This window comes from Vombatus ursinus, unplaced genomic scaffold (assembly GCF_900497805.2).
Source record: "Vombatus ursinus unplaced genomic scaffold, bare-nosed wombat genome assembly UNPS02014807.1, whole genome shotgun sequence".
Classification (NCBI taxonomy): domain Eukaryota; kingdom Metazoa; phylum Chordata; class Mammalia; order Diprotodontia; family Vombatidae; genus Vombatus; species Vombatus ursinus.
Window position 1 is genome coordinate 1,725,631 of NW_020954585.1, and position 16,240 is coordinate 1,741,870.

At 39.9% G+C, this 16,240-nt stretch overlaps 1 protein-coding gene across 2 annotated transcripts in view; it reads left to right on the forward strand.

Annotated features, from left to right (window-relative positions):
- LOC114051918 (platelet-derived growth factor subunit A-like) overlaps window positions 1-16,240 on the forward strand; it is a 35,597-nt gene that overhangs the window by 3,272 nt on the left and 16,085 nt on the right. For both annotated transcript variants that reach the window (XM_027874317.1, XM_027874318.1), the window contains exons 3-4: window positions 6,879-6,983; window positions 12,468-12,655. In XM_027874317.1, the coding sequence (XP_027730118.1) occupies window positions 6,879-6,983; window positions 12,468-12,655 (293 nt within the window). The remainder of the gene's footprint in view (window positions 1-6,878; window positions 6,984-12,467; window positions 12,656-16,240) is intronic.

Genomic DNA, 16,240 nt, shown 5'->3' on the forward strand with positions numbered 1-16,240 from the left:
CTTTGTCCCTTTCTCTACCCTCCTTTTCTTAGCACATTTAAAAAGGCATGCAGCCACATCTGCTGTTTTTCGGGCTATTTTCAGATCTCCCTCAGTGCTTCTCTAGTCCATAGAATCCCTTAATTGTTGTTACTGTTGTTTGTAAGGCTTACTTCTGGAAGTTGCAAGGAGCCCTGTGGTAAAGTTGCCTCAAACTCAGGCACTTTTCTACGGCCAACTTTTTTTTTTTTTTAAACCCTACGGAGGAGAGCTAGGATGGGGTGGGAGTGTGTGTGGGACATGGTGGGGGGGGGGAACGACAGTGAGCTCCTTACCGTGATGGGGAGGGGTCTCTTATCTTGATCACTGTACTGAAACATAGCTTCAGCCTTAGCGGTGAATTGCTGAAGGGTGGAACAAGTTAGTGCTTATTCAAATCCAGCCTGGTTTGGGTCCTGAAATGTAGCTGAACTAGGTGATACTTTGTCGCTGGGGTTTTGAAAAAAAACCTCTTCCTTCTTAGACCCTCCAGAACATTATATAATAGGCTGTTCACCATGCTTCTTTGGTTTGGGGAATTTGGTTGCTCAGAATACATTCTTCCTTACTGGGAAAAAAAATGAATTCTGAGTCAGCCTCTCTCTGAAGCTAGAGGACACTTACGTTATTTATGCATATGTAGTGGCAGATACTGGTCAGAAGGCTACAAGTGAGTGAATTGCTGAGCCTAGTATTTGAATTTATTCTGTTCCTGCAAACTATTCTGAGAACACTGAGGGAGGAAAAATGAACATAATCATATGGTGCACTCATTTGGAAATTTGTACTTAATTATGGGAGTGGAGAGGCCTAAACTATTTCATTTCATGCCAAGACCATTTTTATAGTAAGAAAGATGGCTTCTGGAGTTTCTTGACCCAGGAAATCCATTGGTTGATCCTTATCACTTCTGAGGTAGAATTTCTCTTAACACTTGAAAGAGAAATTTAGCTTGATTCCATTCCCTGATTTGTAACAAGTATTGAACTTGGATGTCTTTGTTTCATTCAATTGAACTGGAGTCGCAGCTGGTATTTTGGTGGTGCTGTATGTACTTTTGGAGAGAAAGGAGACCACAGGGAGTTTGTATGACTTTGATTTCTTTCCACTAAAGGAAGGATTTTTTTTTTCATCTTTTGGTGGGGGTGGACCACCATTTTGGAAGAGAATAGAAGCAGCAGGGAAATAGACCATTCTCATTTCCTACTTAGACCATTCTTATTCTCTGCTGCACATCCCTCCATCCCCCACCCATTAACACCTTTTAAAACCTAAGCTCAGCCTGTTGAATTGATAGGTTTTGCATTGCTCTGAGGTGGCTAGCCTCACACCTGGAGGAGTAAGAATGAAGGGTACTTTGAGGAATCACCACTCTGCCCACCTGGGATCCTTTCCTTTAAGCCCTCTCTGTATACTAGGATAAGGGGGGAAGAGCACAGACCTTGCCTACTCAGATGATGGAAGGTCTGGGAATGCTTTCCAATTTTTAAAAGGTGTTATTTTGAAAGGATTAATTTTGGACCTCTCACTAGAGTCTAGCAGAAGATAATTTTAAGGAGGCCCTTCTTTCTATCTTCCTTAATTGTGAAAAGTAATCTCGTTAGAGGAAAGTAATCTGGTTCTTGGGATACCTCTCATGAGAAGGATATTTGGAATTCTCCTTGCTTCTGAGCTGTTCATAGGATCATAGATTTAGTGCTAGAAGAGAACCCTTCATGGTCTAAATCAGGGGTGGGGAACCTTCGACCTCGAGGCCACAGGTGGCCTTCTAGGTCCTTGGGTGTGGCTTTTTGATTGAGTCCAAGTTTTACAGAACAAATTAAGGGATTTGTTCTGTGAAGTTTGCCTTCAGTGAAAGGACTTGAGGACCTAGAGGGGCCGCTTGTGACCTGGAGGCCAAAGGTTCCCCACCCCTGTTCTAAATAGTCCTTATTTTACACATTACTAAACTGAGGCCTACGGAGATGGGGAACCCAAGTCACAGAGGTAGTTAACTGAGACATAGGTACTCTGTCCCCAAAGCCTGTGTTTCTGTTGTATTATGTTGGCTCATGGTGTTGCCCCTCTGGGACAACCTTCATAGAATTCTGGGAATTAGAAGTGGAAAGGGCCCTTAAGAGATGATTAATGTAACTCCTTCATTATTAGTATTTTTTTAAATTTATTTTTCGAGGCAAATGGGGTTAAGTGACTTGCCCAGGGTCACACAGCCAATAGGTGTCAAATGTCTGAGGATGGATTTTGAACTCAGGTCCTTCTCACTCACTGTATCACCTAGCTTCCCCACTCCATTATTGTAGAGGTGAAATGACTTACCCATGCTCACACAGAGGCAGTATAGTAGCAGAGGGAGTTGGCATTCAAACCCAAGTCTTCTGAATAGAATAAAAAACCAGTTATCTTGGCACTACACCAGATTTTCATCCTATGAAGACAATAGAACCCTTGGGATTCCTATTCTTTAGAAGGGGGCACCGTAAGAGACAGTCTAGTGGTTAATGTTGTTGGGCAGTAAAGAACCGGGAGAGGGATGCGCCATTCAAGAATTACCTTAAATGCAGGTGACATGACAACTTTTGTTGACCTTGCTTGATCATAAAACTGTAGGAAAATTTCCAAAGGCTTTTTTTTTTTTAAAGTAAGTTGGGAGTTATGACAAGTACTGCTGACCTTGGGCGGAGATTTTTGTTTTTTGCATTTGATTCCAGCAGGGCTAGAACAGGCCTAGAAGGGAATCCACAGGTAGCTTGGAGGTTGCTTTAGTAGTTGATTATTCATTGGGGAATTATGTGTGGGTTTATACCTGCTGTTAAATTCATTTCAGTCAAGAGTTTCAACTTCCTTCTTCACCAAAATATTTCACCAGAGGCTGATTAAAAGGAAAAAAAAAAGGTATAAGGTGGGCACCAGAAAAGATTCTCCTCCAAAGAGCAATGCTATTCAGCACAAAAGGGACCCTAGTTTTAGAGACAGAAGGGAGCTCATGGATCCCTCATTAGGGTCCAATCCCCTCATTTTGCTGATGAGGAAACTGAGTTCAGGGAAAGTTGTGGCTCTCCCAGCTGACACTCCTACACACTACGTGCCTGGAGAGTAATACATCATTTGTACTTTTCAGTGGTAGCTAGGTGGTAAAGGTCCAGGAGTTAGGACGACTGGCCTCAGATACTTATTAGCTATGTGACCCTAGGCAAGTCACTGAACCTTTGTTTTTCCCCAGTTGTGAAATGGGGATAATAATAGTACCTCCCTTCCTCAGAGTTGTTTTGAGAAATAAATGAAATATTTGTAAAGTGCTTAGCACAGTATCTGGCACATAGTAGGTACTATATAAAAATGCTGGTTATTATTATTTTTATTATTGTCCCAATGAGATAATAGTTATAAAGTACTTAGAAAGTACCTGGTATATGGTACTTAATAAATGCTTTTTCCCTTCCCCTTACTTGTTCCCACTGAGGTACATAGGTGCTTAACATGCTTAATTAATTGCCTAAGGTCATATAGGTAGAATGTGGCAGAGCACTGCCTTACTAGGGCCTAATAGGGCTTTGAAATCTTATCTTTTGTTCTTGATTTCTTGGAGGCTGGGCTATGGCTTTAGTTTTGATAAGGCAAGGAACTGACTACAATTTGGGTTGAACTTTGGGTTTGCTAACATCATTTGAAAGCCATCAAACTCTAGCCTGTGCAAGTTTTATTTATTTATTTAAAATACATAAATGATAGTCTTGAATTTTAGGACACATCTGCTATGATTAATTAAACCGAACAATATTATTGTTGCTGTCTCAGATCTGGGTTTTCCCCTAGTCAGATTGGCACAGTTCCAAGGTGTCCTGGTGAAGCTAATAGAATAAATATACCCATTCAGCCCCATTAATGCACTGCCCTGGACTAATTGCTGAGAATTTCTACCCATCATTTCCATGTTGTTAGTACATCAATGCAGAAAAGATTAAAGCAGAGCTACTTGATTAACTGTCTTGAAAACAGTTTAAAAAGTGATTCAGAGGAGAGCTTTGCCCAACTGAAAGTTGTTCTGACTTTGCTCCATGACAAATCCTGAAAGTTCATGTGGGTGAAGTTGCCTCTCTGGATTTGTGAGTGAAGATATCTTTTCCCTGGCTCAACAACAATCAGGCGCTACTCAATTTGTGTTCTTGGCCACCCTTCTTGTTAACTAATGACGTTTCTATTGGCCTGAGTTATTCCTGGGCAGGTAAGAGTTATGTCACCTTGGAAGCACTTTCTGCCCTTTATAATTGGGAGAAAGCTTTCTCCATAGTAAAGTCCTTTCTGATCTTAAAGAACATTGCTAAACAGGATTTTTTTTGTTTGCCCACGTTTATTGAAATTAGTACAAAAAATTGAGTAAAAGCTTATTAAGGAAGTTGACAGTGAAACTTAACTAGGTGGTATTGTAAAGAAGATTTGGCATTGGCAACATGGCTACCATAAAAGGATGACTCAGAAATGTCCCTTTCATTAAGAAAAAAGTGCTTCTCAAATGATTGGTTGATAAGAAATAACTTTTTGCATCAGCAGAGTCAACATGAATTCTGATCTGATTACTTTAGGTCTTTAGAAAACAATGCCTACATTGGAAATCCAAGGTTAGGTAAAAAAAAATAAGTTCAAAATCTAGTATTTTCAGTTTCCATGAACGTTATACGGGCTTCTATTTTTCTGTAATGCAAATGTCAGATTTGAATGGACTGGAGAAGCCGATGAAGAATCATAGAATTTGAGAACCATAAAAGTTTGTAGACTTAGTGTAAGACTCTTTTTTACAGATAAGGAAATTGAAGCCCAGAGAAATAGAGTGGCATAAATAGTACTATGTTATGGCAGAACCAAAATCCTGTCTCTGGACTCTGTAGGTCCAGGTTAGCCTAGTGGTCATCTTTTTTTTTTTAATATTCTAACCTTTTGGCCTTGAAGTTCTATGGGTTGGCCAAGATACTTATAGATGCCAATTAAGTACCAATTAATGCCTCTTTGTGATCATGAAACTGAATAAATCCTAACTTCTTTAACAGGAAAAAAGTCAATGATATCGTTTCATGACTTCTTTTGCCCTCAGGTATGTGTTACCAGTGAGATAACTATTCAGGTGTCTTATGACACTATCTTTTCAGTTGCCCGAGGCTGAAGCTAGCAAGTTGTTACACAAGAGCACATAGTTGTATATTGTTCATTGAAGGAGTTGTAGGGGTGTGGGGGAGAGACTTGGAGGATTCATATGGCAAATGGTGCAGGTCTTAAGGTAAATAAAGTATGAAATAGGCTTTCAGCTGCATATGGTGCAGAAGTTAGGACAGTTCAAAAGTTAACTCAGGAGGGTAAAAACACTTTTAGCCAGCATGCAGTGCAACTGACATTTTTTGCAAGGGGCAAGCTACCCACCTGCATTTTAAAAAATGTATTTCTTTTATCTTCGCAGGCATCAGTAAAACCTATAAAACCTATAAACATCCCCTTGTGTCACAAAGGGCACTATGATCCTCGTGTAGCATGTAGAAGAATTTTGTCAATTGAATTGAGTTGATTTTTATTGCTTTTGGCTTGCTTTTTTATTTTCTCTATATGTGTTCGTAATTTTGAATTTAATGATATCTTTGTATATAACTCATTTCTGAATGTACCTGTTTCCTTCCCCTTCCCATCCCTTGTAACAAAGAATAAAAAAGACAGAAAAAAAGCAGTTCATTGTACCTAATAAACACATTCAGCAAGACCTAGTGTATGTGCAACGTCCTACGTCGATAGTCTCTCACCTGCAAAGAAAGGGATGGGGGATGTATTTTCTGATTTTTGTTTTCCGCTTCAGGTCAACTTGCTTTAAAAAAAAAACGAACCTTATTTTTCTTACATGTCTTTAAGGAAATGGTTCTACTTAGCAGAACCCAATCATGGAGCAGTTATTAGGTTATTTTATGATAAATTAAATGCCAATCTTTCTGTCTTTGATTTTGCTTTTCTCATGTCCCTTTAACCCATTAATAAGGTTAACCCATGTGATAGGGTTAATTAGGGAACAAGACAAGTTTAGATCCTGTCCAAGAGCCTGGTGTAGCTTCTGATTTCCTTTGGAAGATTAGGACACCCTATTAGGGATATTTTCCACAACTGAGAGACAAAAAGAAAACCCAAACTGGTTGCTTCTTGTTCTTGAATTAGTAGTGATTTCTAGAATGTCAGATGGTGGGAGAATTTATAGAAGAAACATTGTCCCATGGAGGGTCATGATACCATATCTTGTGGGATGGATGTCCATTGGATCTCTTGGGGACTTGTGTAGTGGCCACATACCATCCCCTTATTTTGCTTGCCTCATCTAGCCTTAATTAGAAGACCCCTTTGGATTGCTGGAGGGAGAAATTAGAAAGAGAGCAAAGAAATTTTCCTGCCTATGTAGTTCACTCACATGGCTCCTTCTTGAATGTTGGGTAGGCCAAGGCTTCATTTTTTAATTTGGAGAGAGCAGCTAGGAACTGGATTCTAGTGAGATTCTTTTGTCTTCTGTGCAACTAGGTTGGATCACTATGAAATCCATTTTTCAGTCTTTTATGTTGACAAGTCATATTTGCAAATATCCATTGACCATACTGTTGTTGATTATTGTTCTTTCACTTGGAGGTGTAGATAGTTAAAATATGTCTCTGTGTTACTGATTTCATCCGCCGGGAGCTGGCCGTGGTCACTCACAGTATGCCAGGAGGCAGTGTAGGAGCCAAGAGGCTCAACTGGAAACACAGCTGCCTATACTACAGGTGCTATTTTTAGCTCAATCCAGGCATGGTCATACTTAGTCCCTTGTTCAAGCTGGTCACCTTTCCTTTCTTTTTTCTCCTTAGGATACGAGGATGTTTCAGAGACAAAGCTGAAAGCTCATATGGTCCATGCTCCCAAACATGTGCAGGAAAAGCATCCTGTACCCATTAGAAGAAAAAGAAGTATTGGTAAGAAACCACAAGGACTTGTTTTTTTCCTCCAATAGTAAAAATAACAACTAACATTTATATAGCAATATGAGGTATCCCAAAAGTTTTAACACTGTTTAGACTTTTATTAGACTAAATGAGCTTAAATAGCTTTTGAAGCTTAAAATGGCCCTAAGACTTCTGGGATACCCTGTATAAAGTTTACAAAATGTTTTAAATATAAAATGAGGGGGCCCCTAATGGACAGATTGTTGATAAAGGGGGGCAGTATTGAAAAAGAGGCAGGAAGAGATAATGGAAAAGGAAGAACACTGAACCTGGGGATCAGAATACCTTGATTCTAAAGGTGAAGGAAAAAGAATGGAGGATTTGGAGTTCATGTTCTGACTTCTAATCCTAAATGCTACTCATTGTGTGACTTTGAGGAAATTAAGTGACTCAGGGGAGTGCTGGGCCTACAGTCAGGAAGACCTGAGTTCAGATCCAGCCTCAGACACTTAACTATCTGTGTGACCCTGGGAAAGTTACTTCTGTTTGCTTCAGCTTCCTCAACTGTAAAGTTGGGGGGTGGGAAGAGGGGAAAGGTGGCAGATAACATCATCACCTACTTCCCAGGGTTGTTTGAGGATCAATCAAATGAGATTTGTGAAGTGCTTAACAGGATACCTAGTACTAAGTAGGTGCTATATGAATGCTTCCCTTCTCCTTAGTTAAGTCAGTTCACTTCACTGGGTTTCAATTTTCTTAACTGTCAAATCTGAAGGTTTTTGTAGATAACTTCCCACGGTCCTTTCCAGCCCTAAATCTTATGATCCTAGAATCTTGTCTCTACTACTAATTTTGTGACCAGGTCAGATTAGAAGGGACCTATGTGTTGGTTTCCAAGGTCTCTTCCTGCTTTTAACTTTTTATGATTAAATGAAAATTCTCCATTTGTTTTTGTGGGTGCCTCCCTCCCCAACCACAGCCTTCTCACTGTTATAGTGCTTTGGTGAACAATGAGTCCAAGACAGAGGAGCGTGAATAAATTCTTTCAGTGCCTTGTCTTGTTGCAGCATGTTAGAGAGTAGACCTCAGTTGGAAAATGTGGTTGTATGTAATTTCCAATTCATAACATGGAGCACACAGAGTGCTTACAGCTATTAGCTTCAGAACAGTAGGGTACACAGTAGTACAGACACTCTGGAAAAGTGGGCAACTTGCCTTTTTTCTGCATTTTCTTCCAATCACATCTTTTCCAAAATGTAGCTTGAATGACTGTCTGTGGGGGCTTTATCAGCTTTGTCATTGTGCAAGAAAACAGCACAAATTTCCGGGACATTTATTTTCATACCATTTTTTTTTCCAAGTTGTGGGTGTCTGGCTACATTTAGAAAATGCCAGCTGTTTCAGAAAGAGTATGTGTGTATGTGAGGTGTTGGCTTCTATCTTATCAGTGCTGGTAACCCTTTGTGAGGGGTTTGGGATAGGTAACGTGGGACCTTGATGGTGGGAGTTGGGAATTAGGAATTTTGATTTCCAATCAGGATCTTGAGTTTCGTGCCCATGCAATATCCTCAATTGATGGGGCTGCCCTCTGCCTCTTGGGCTGTAACAAAGATGCCTACCCAGGCAGTATTTCTTTCTAGATTGCTAGGGATGGTGACACTTGAAGAATCAAGTGTATCACTAACTCTCTTGTATCTGTGAAATTGATTTGTTTTTGAATCCAAGTGTAAGGATTCACATTTAGCCCTTTTTGACTTTAGCTTATTAAAAATTTAGTTCAATGGCCTGAGGCCAATTAAAGATGTTTTTGAATCATTACTCTGACATCTAGTATAGAGCTATCGTTCCTGGCTTCCCATTCAAAAAAACATGCCATCTAAAGATTGGTCTACCTAAGTCATTGGGACTAAGTACACAGATAGCTCACTGGAGCATTCCACTGGATAGTTGCTTATGAATTAACATGTACCACCAGTGACCCTTTGAGTCTCATCATTCTACCACTTCTGAAGCCATCTAATTATACTGTTTAGTGCATACCTCTCTATTTAGGTGTGTACCTCACTTGATTCAGTAGATATATCCTGGGGAAAAGATTCCTTTAAGTTTTTGTAAATGAATAATTTTAAATTGTATCATCTACATAAATATGTGATTAGTTAATCAGTTAATACATATTGTTAATATGTATTGTTAATATGTATTAACAATATGTATTGACTGATTAATATGTTAATATGTAATTAGATAAAATAAATAATATGTATTCAGCTCCCAGTTAGGCCCTTTGAAGGATATGGTAGATTTAGAGTAAATAATCTTAGTCCCTGCTCTCAGTGCCCTTATAAATCCAGCTGGGGAGGCAAGATAACATATGAAACAGTCAACAATAGAGATAAAAACACAATACTGAAAAGGCTGAATCCTATCAGACAGGATGAGTGGTATAGTAATTTAGAAGACTTCCAATAAGAGGGAACCCACTATCTCTCAAGTGAACCCACTGAATAAACATGAAAGTCAGAGATTTGGAGTAGGAAAGGACTTTCAAGGTTATCTAGTCTAACTCCTTTATTTTATAATCAAGGATATGAAGTTTCATAGAGGGGAAATGACTTGTCCAAGATTACATATGTAGGCAGTGGAAGAGTTAGGATTTAAACCAATGATGCCTTGACTTCCAATCCTGTTCTATTTCTAGGGAAATATATTGCTTCTTCCTCATTTTCTGAATGAAAAATTAACCTTTTATCCTTACATCAGAATTGACATTTGGGCTTTACTTAATAGTTATACCTGTAACACCTAGTGGCTTGCCTCTAGGGTTGTGGTGGAGACATCATTTAAGATGAATACATTTCATATTCACTTCTAAATAAATGAGTTAGTGCCAGTCATGTTTTCTCCCTACTCTTAGGCTAATTAGGGTCACAAGTCTGACTGATAATGGACAGTGTACTCTGACTCAAGTCTTAGCTAGCATTGAAAAAAAATGGTATTATATAATGTCTGCCAGTCAGAGAACAGCTGAGGACTCTTAAGTTCTGGCCACATTTCCCAGTAATGCACTTAGATTAAGGTGTAAACTTGAGCTTGGTTAGAAGGATTTCTCTCTCAGTTAATCTTTTTTTGGCACTCTCTGAGCGTTCCTCAGGGTTCCAGGTTGTACAGATCAATCTGTACCATTTCAGCTGCCACACTTGGTAGAGAAGAGCAGAAAATAGTCTATTCCTTTGAAATGGTGGCTCTTGCATGATGTAGAAGTGTTAGACCTATGTGTTGAAAGTTATCATGCCTCTTACTCAATCCATTGCTGGTTTCAGTGAAATTCAGGAAAATCTTTATCAAACAACCCATTAAAAATTTCATATGTATACATGTACATATATACATATACATGTATATATACATATACATGTGTATATATACATGTACATGTATATATAAATATAGTGTGTATTCATCCTGCACACTGATGCCAGACAGATTTTCCTAGACTATTGCTTTCTCTTTGCCACTCTTTTCCTCAAAAGCTGACAGTGGTTCCATGTTGCCTACAAAATCAAGTCCAAACTACTCTTCTTAGCATTTAGGGTTCTCTATAATCTGTTCAAAATCTTGTTCTGTCTATAATTCTCCCATTTACACTTACTCTCCACTGTGCACCCTTTGATCCAGCCAATCAAGTCAGATTTTCCTCAGGGTTCTCTATACAAGGCATTCTACCCTTCATCCCTTATCCCCTTACACTTATTCTGGAATATCTTTTTTTCTTTCCTCCCATGACCAGGAATTCTGCCCATCCTCCATGAAGTCTTAGCTACATTAAGTCTTCCCCTTATAACTTTAGGTAACATTGATCTCCTCTGACTATTCAAGCTATGCATTTTGGGCACTTAGAGTCAGATTTGGAAAGGAACTTACAGTTTGAGTTCATGCCCCTTATTTTCAGAGGAGGAAACTGAGGTCCCAAGATGGAAGATGACTCCAAATTTTTGCCCACTTTTCTTTAGGAGAGACTGGTAAAAATAAGACTGGTACACCTTGCTATACTTTTGAAATGGACTTTTAATTTTTCTAATCCCTCTACCTTTTAGGTGGAAATTTAGCTTGGTCATTTTAAGTAAAAACAGTTTTTGGCCTAGGGTTTTACTTGTAGAGTATAGCCTATCTGTTGACATTGGACAGAAAACTTGACATTAAGCAAGGATTAGAGACCATTTAAAGCCATATAATGGAGTCCAGAAGGACCCCTCTTCAAGTTATTAACATTCCCCCTTGAAATTATGTTGTATTACAGTGTACATTTCTGCTTGTGGTATTTGCCCAATAGAATGTAAGCATCCTGAGTGCAAGGTTTGTTTCATTTTTATATCCCCATTCTTGGGGTCTAGAACAGTGTCTGGTACATTGTAAGCACTTAATGAATAATTGTTGACTAATAAATTGATTGTTTCCCCTGCAAGTCCTAGCCAATGCCAGGGATCATGCAAGTAGCAAATATAAGAGCTAAATTTAGTAGAATTCTGATCTCTTCCCCACTCTTGGTAGGGCTTGTATCATATAACTATAATTATCAAATTATTATTACACATTATCATATTCCATTTTTTGATGGGTCTGTTTCTTTTCATACCAAATAGATTATAAACTCCTTCAGGGCAGAGATTTTTGTCTTCTACTTTTGTATCCCACAACTCAGTTCAATGCTGGATAAAAGTGCTCAGAGAATATTTAGGATTATATATTTATAGCTAGAAGGGACTTAAGAGTTTATCTAGTTCAGTCTTCTCATTTTAGAGATGACAAAATGGGTCTAGAGATGGGTGGCAACTTGCTGAAATTCATATGGTAAACAACATGCAAATAGTAGATTTGGACATGACGTGCAAAGCTAGGTTCTCTGCTGATATTCAGTGTATTTTCTACTTATTAAAGCTGTCTGGGCCATAAGATGACCTCTAAAAAGCTCACTGAACTGTGTAGAAACCTTGGCCTCCTGGGAAGCACTTTGTATTATCATTCTGAGTCACTTTCTCATTCAGGGTGTTTTCTCTCGTTATACAGGAATGACCAGGATAGGGGTCTAGATTTGGAGCTAGGAGGAAACTTAAAGAGATCCTTGCATTCAACCCTCCTATTTTACAGATGAAGACATTGAGGCACAGAGAATTAAGTGACTTGACACAGCATCTGAATGTTTGAACCCAGGTCTTCCTAATTCAATTCCAGTGCTGTATCCCATAGGCCAAGGGTGAGGAACCTTCACCCTCGAGGCCACAAGTGGCCCTCTAAGTCCTCAAGAGCAGTCCTTTGAAACTTTTTCAAACTTGATTAGGACATGCTCAATGAAGTGGGACTAAAAATGTAGACCATGCCCTATAGCTGTAGTGACCAGGGGGAAGATGTCAACTCAGTCATTTTTGCCATCTCTCCTTGATGCTCTGGTGTGTGTGTGTATGTTTGTGTGTGTGTTTGTGACTATTTACTCACTTGTAACTCTTGTTTCTGCAGAGGAAGCTGTTCCTGCTGTTTGCAAAACAAGAACGGTTATTTATGAGATACCACGGAGTCAGATTGATCCCACGTCGGCCAACTTCCTGATCTGGCCCCCATGTGTGGAGGTCAGACGATGCACGGGCTGCTGTAACACCAGCAGTGTCAAATGCCAGCCTTCACGGATCCACCACAGAAGTGTCAAGGTGAGGGGACTTGCTCACTCCCCTTCTTTCCTGGGCACAATTTGGGGAAGGGGAGGTACAGGGTCTCCCATAGGTGGGGCTTTGCATTACCACAGCCATATTTTTTGATAATTGTGCATAAACCAAATCTTGCTTCTTACCCATCTAAAGTCATATGACTAATTGACGTGGAAGTACCGTGAAAAGTGCGAATAGAAAGTCTTAATTGTCTTCAAAGTGCCTTTTGTCTTTCTGATTAGTCTTCCATTGCAATATCTTTTAATAGTTCAGTTTTGCTAAATTCTATCTCTCAGCCCAGATTCTGTGCTAGCAGTCACTCTTAATTCTCAAGTCTTCACTCTATTAATTATTTCCTTTTTGTGATAAAGCTTGTTTTGTACATAATGGTTTGCATGCTGTCTTCCTCATTACATTGTGAGCTGCTCAAGGGCAAAGACCGTCTTTTGCCTTTCTTTGCATCCTCTGCACTTAGCACAGTGTCTGTCACTCAATTGGTGCTTAATGCGTTCCTACTGACTGACTGTTGATGGTCTATAGTTAGCCTCTAAAAAGAACCTGCTGTTTAAAAAAATGTGTTGTGAAGGATACTTGTAGTTTCTAGTTTCTAAGTTTTTCAAGTCCTAATTTTCATAAAGTACCCTGGAGCTGGATCTCAGAGTCTGTGGTTTGTGGAGAATTCACTGGCTATAAGTCTTGAGAACTACATACTCTGTTGAACACACCAGTACCTTTTGCAAGGTCTTTATCTGAGGACCTATTTCTATTACACCCAAGAGTTAAGTTGAGCTCCCATCCCTGACCTGTCAGGTAGGGATCCAGACATTGCCTCCCCTACTTCCCCATAAGAGGGGGTGTATTCTTAACTAGTTTTCTCTTGATTATTGGGGATTGGCTTAGCATAGGTCCAATCCTATTCTCTGTCCCCTGTTGAGTGATGGTCAACATCAGTGAGAGCTGCCCAGAATTAAGGAAACATGTTTGTTTCATACCCAGCTGTATCAGGAGGCCTTGATGGGGAAGGGGAGAGGGCAGGGAGTGGATGACAAGGTTTCTGGAGGTAATTTTTAGCTTACTGGTAATTCAAGGTACATCACAGCTCACTGATGTTATGCACAGAGAAAAGCTGTTCCTTTCAAGGGCTTTAGGGAAAGGGCACCTAACGCTGCCTGCTTAACTTTGCCAAAGAAGAATCAATTCAAGGGATGGTTTCTCCCTGTTGAGCATCGTGAGTCAGTGTGGGGCAATACATAGGTCATTGATTTTGAGAGTTGGAAAGCTCTGGGTTCAATTACTACATTACTGCCAACTCTCCGTTGGACCTAACCTCTATAGTACCTTTCTACTTTGTTTAAATCTATGATCCTATAACCACTCAATTACAGGTGGGATGTGGGATATAGAATCTAGGATGTTTAAACCCTGGCATGACCATTGAATCTCTTTTGAGCCACATAGTTTCCTTAACTTTTCTAGGTCTCAATTTTCATAAAATGGGGCTAGAAATATTTTCTTACTTATTTCATTAGAAATAAGACTACTTACTTCCACTTACTGGCTTTGGACAAGTTAACCTCTTGACCTCAGTTTTCCTGAGGGGGTTGGGGGTAAGTTACTTTTCTCATGTAGAAATGGGTATGTCATCCCACTCACCTCCAGAGGGGATCATTCTTTAGCCTACTATTGGATAGGTGCTACTTTGTATAAGGCCCAAAATCTTTGCGCAATTTTGAAATTCTTAATGTTGGGGCAGCTAGGTGTCGAAGTGGATAGAGCACCGGCCCTGAAGTCAGGAGGATCTGAGTTCCAATCCGGCCTCAGACCGAACACTTGACACTTACTAGCTGTGTGACCCTGGGCAAGTCACTTAACCCCAATTGTCTAAAAAAAAAATTCTTAATGTTGGTCCTATTAAGAATGAATTCGGAGAAGCTGTGGTTAGTGGCCAGGTGTGGGCAGGTCCAGCAATCCTCAGTGGCAGTTTCCCTCGACAGTTGAACTGTCCAAGAAAGGAAATTAGGAACCAGTGAAATGTCCAAGGTTGTGAAGCCACCTGAAATAGCTCAAAAATTTCTCTACTTCAGGGACAGGAGAAGGGCTTGTTGTCCTGTAGCAGAGAATGTGTGTATGTGTATAGCCCATTGACCTGGATGTGATGTGTATTTCTGAGCAAAGGGTCTACTGAAAATATTTTGAGACTTCTAGTTTCATGTATTAGCTTTGCTTCAAACTTGTTGACCATTTGAATAACCTCTCCTCCCTCCCTCCTTCCTCCCTCTCTCCATCCATCCATCCATCCCAGGGATCCCTCCTCCCATAAATCTACACCATTCAAACACAGCTCTCATTTTGGGCCAATAACAACCCATCAAGACACTTTAAATCATATTTTCTTAATTGAATACCACATGATTTAACAGGCATTTATTTGTAATGTGGAGGCATTTGGGAAGAATCAAAATGTGTCATGGGGTTATCTTGATCTCTGGGGAGGTGTATTGAGAAAGTAATTTCTATTTCTGCTGCAAGATCTTTCAGAACTCCCTTTAAAAGCAAAGCAAATAAAAAAGAAAGAAAGAAAGAAAAGGATGTAAAACATGCGATGCTTTTGGCTGACATTTTCCTAATGACATCGCAAGTTCTTGCCTGCAAAGCTCCAATCTCTTGCTTTAGAAGACTGCTTTTTGGGGAAGAGGGGAAGGAGTGGGGCCACCCATAAGGACAGCCTTATCAGGCAGCTGCCCTTGGAGGAGTCTTTTCTGATTGAGGTGTCGCCATTAAAGCTGTTGGCTAGCTGCTTCTGTCCTGCAGAGACTGCCAATCCTCTTAGATCTTCCTAGAGGCAGAGTTGGAAAGGGGCTTGAGAGTTGGTCAGTCCAGCTCTGTCATTTTACACAGGAGAAAATTGATGCTCACCAACATTTCAATGACTCACTTGTTAGTAAGGCATGGGCATATCCTATTAGCAGGTTTAATTAAGAATGGCATTCCTCGTGCCTGCCTCCTCATCCTATTCTTCTTTCGTTATTTTTGGTTTGCCTCAGGGGTTTATTGGTGCACTTATTGGGAGTCCCTGTCACTCCCTCCCTATTTCTGATCGATGAAGCCCCTCCCACTTTATTTTCCTAGTAAATATCTCCGCAAGCCACCCTCATTCATGGATGGAAAACTTTACCTTGGTTTTCTGTCCAAACTGTTATTATCTGAAAAGAAGATGGTCATTTTTGAGATATAGAATGAAAGTTTCTCATGCTAAATTTACCAATAGGCATCAAGACCAAAGAAAGTTCGGACTTAGTAGAATTCACCTTGGAGGTGGTGGGGAAGAGGAGTCCTCTAATCCAACTTTAGTGTCGGTGTGACCCTTACTTCTAAAGACCCCTATGCACTTGGACTTAATTCTTTTTAGATACGTTTTATTTTGGGGGCATTATAGGCTTTCCGAACTATCCCCTCCTACAAAGGACATTCCCCTGACTAGCTGTCAACAGGAAGGAGGAAGGTGTGCTTAAAATCATTCTACGTGGCAGGAGACATCTGGAAGATGTAAGAAAAGGAGCTCTGTTTATTTCTCATGTGTTTTCAAAT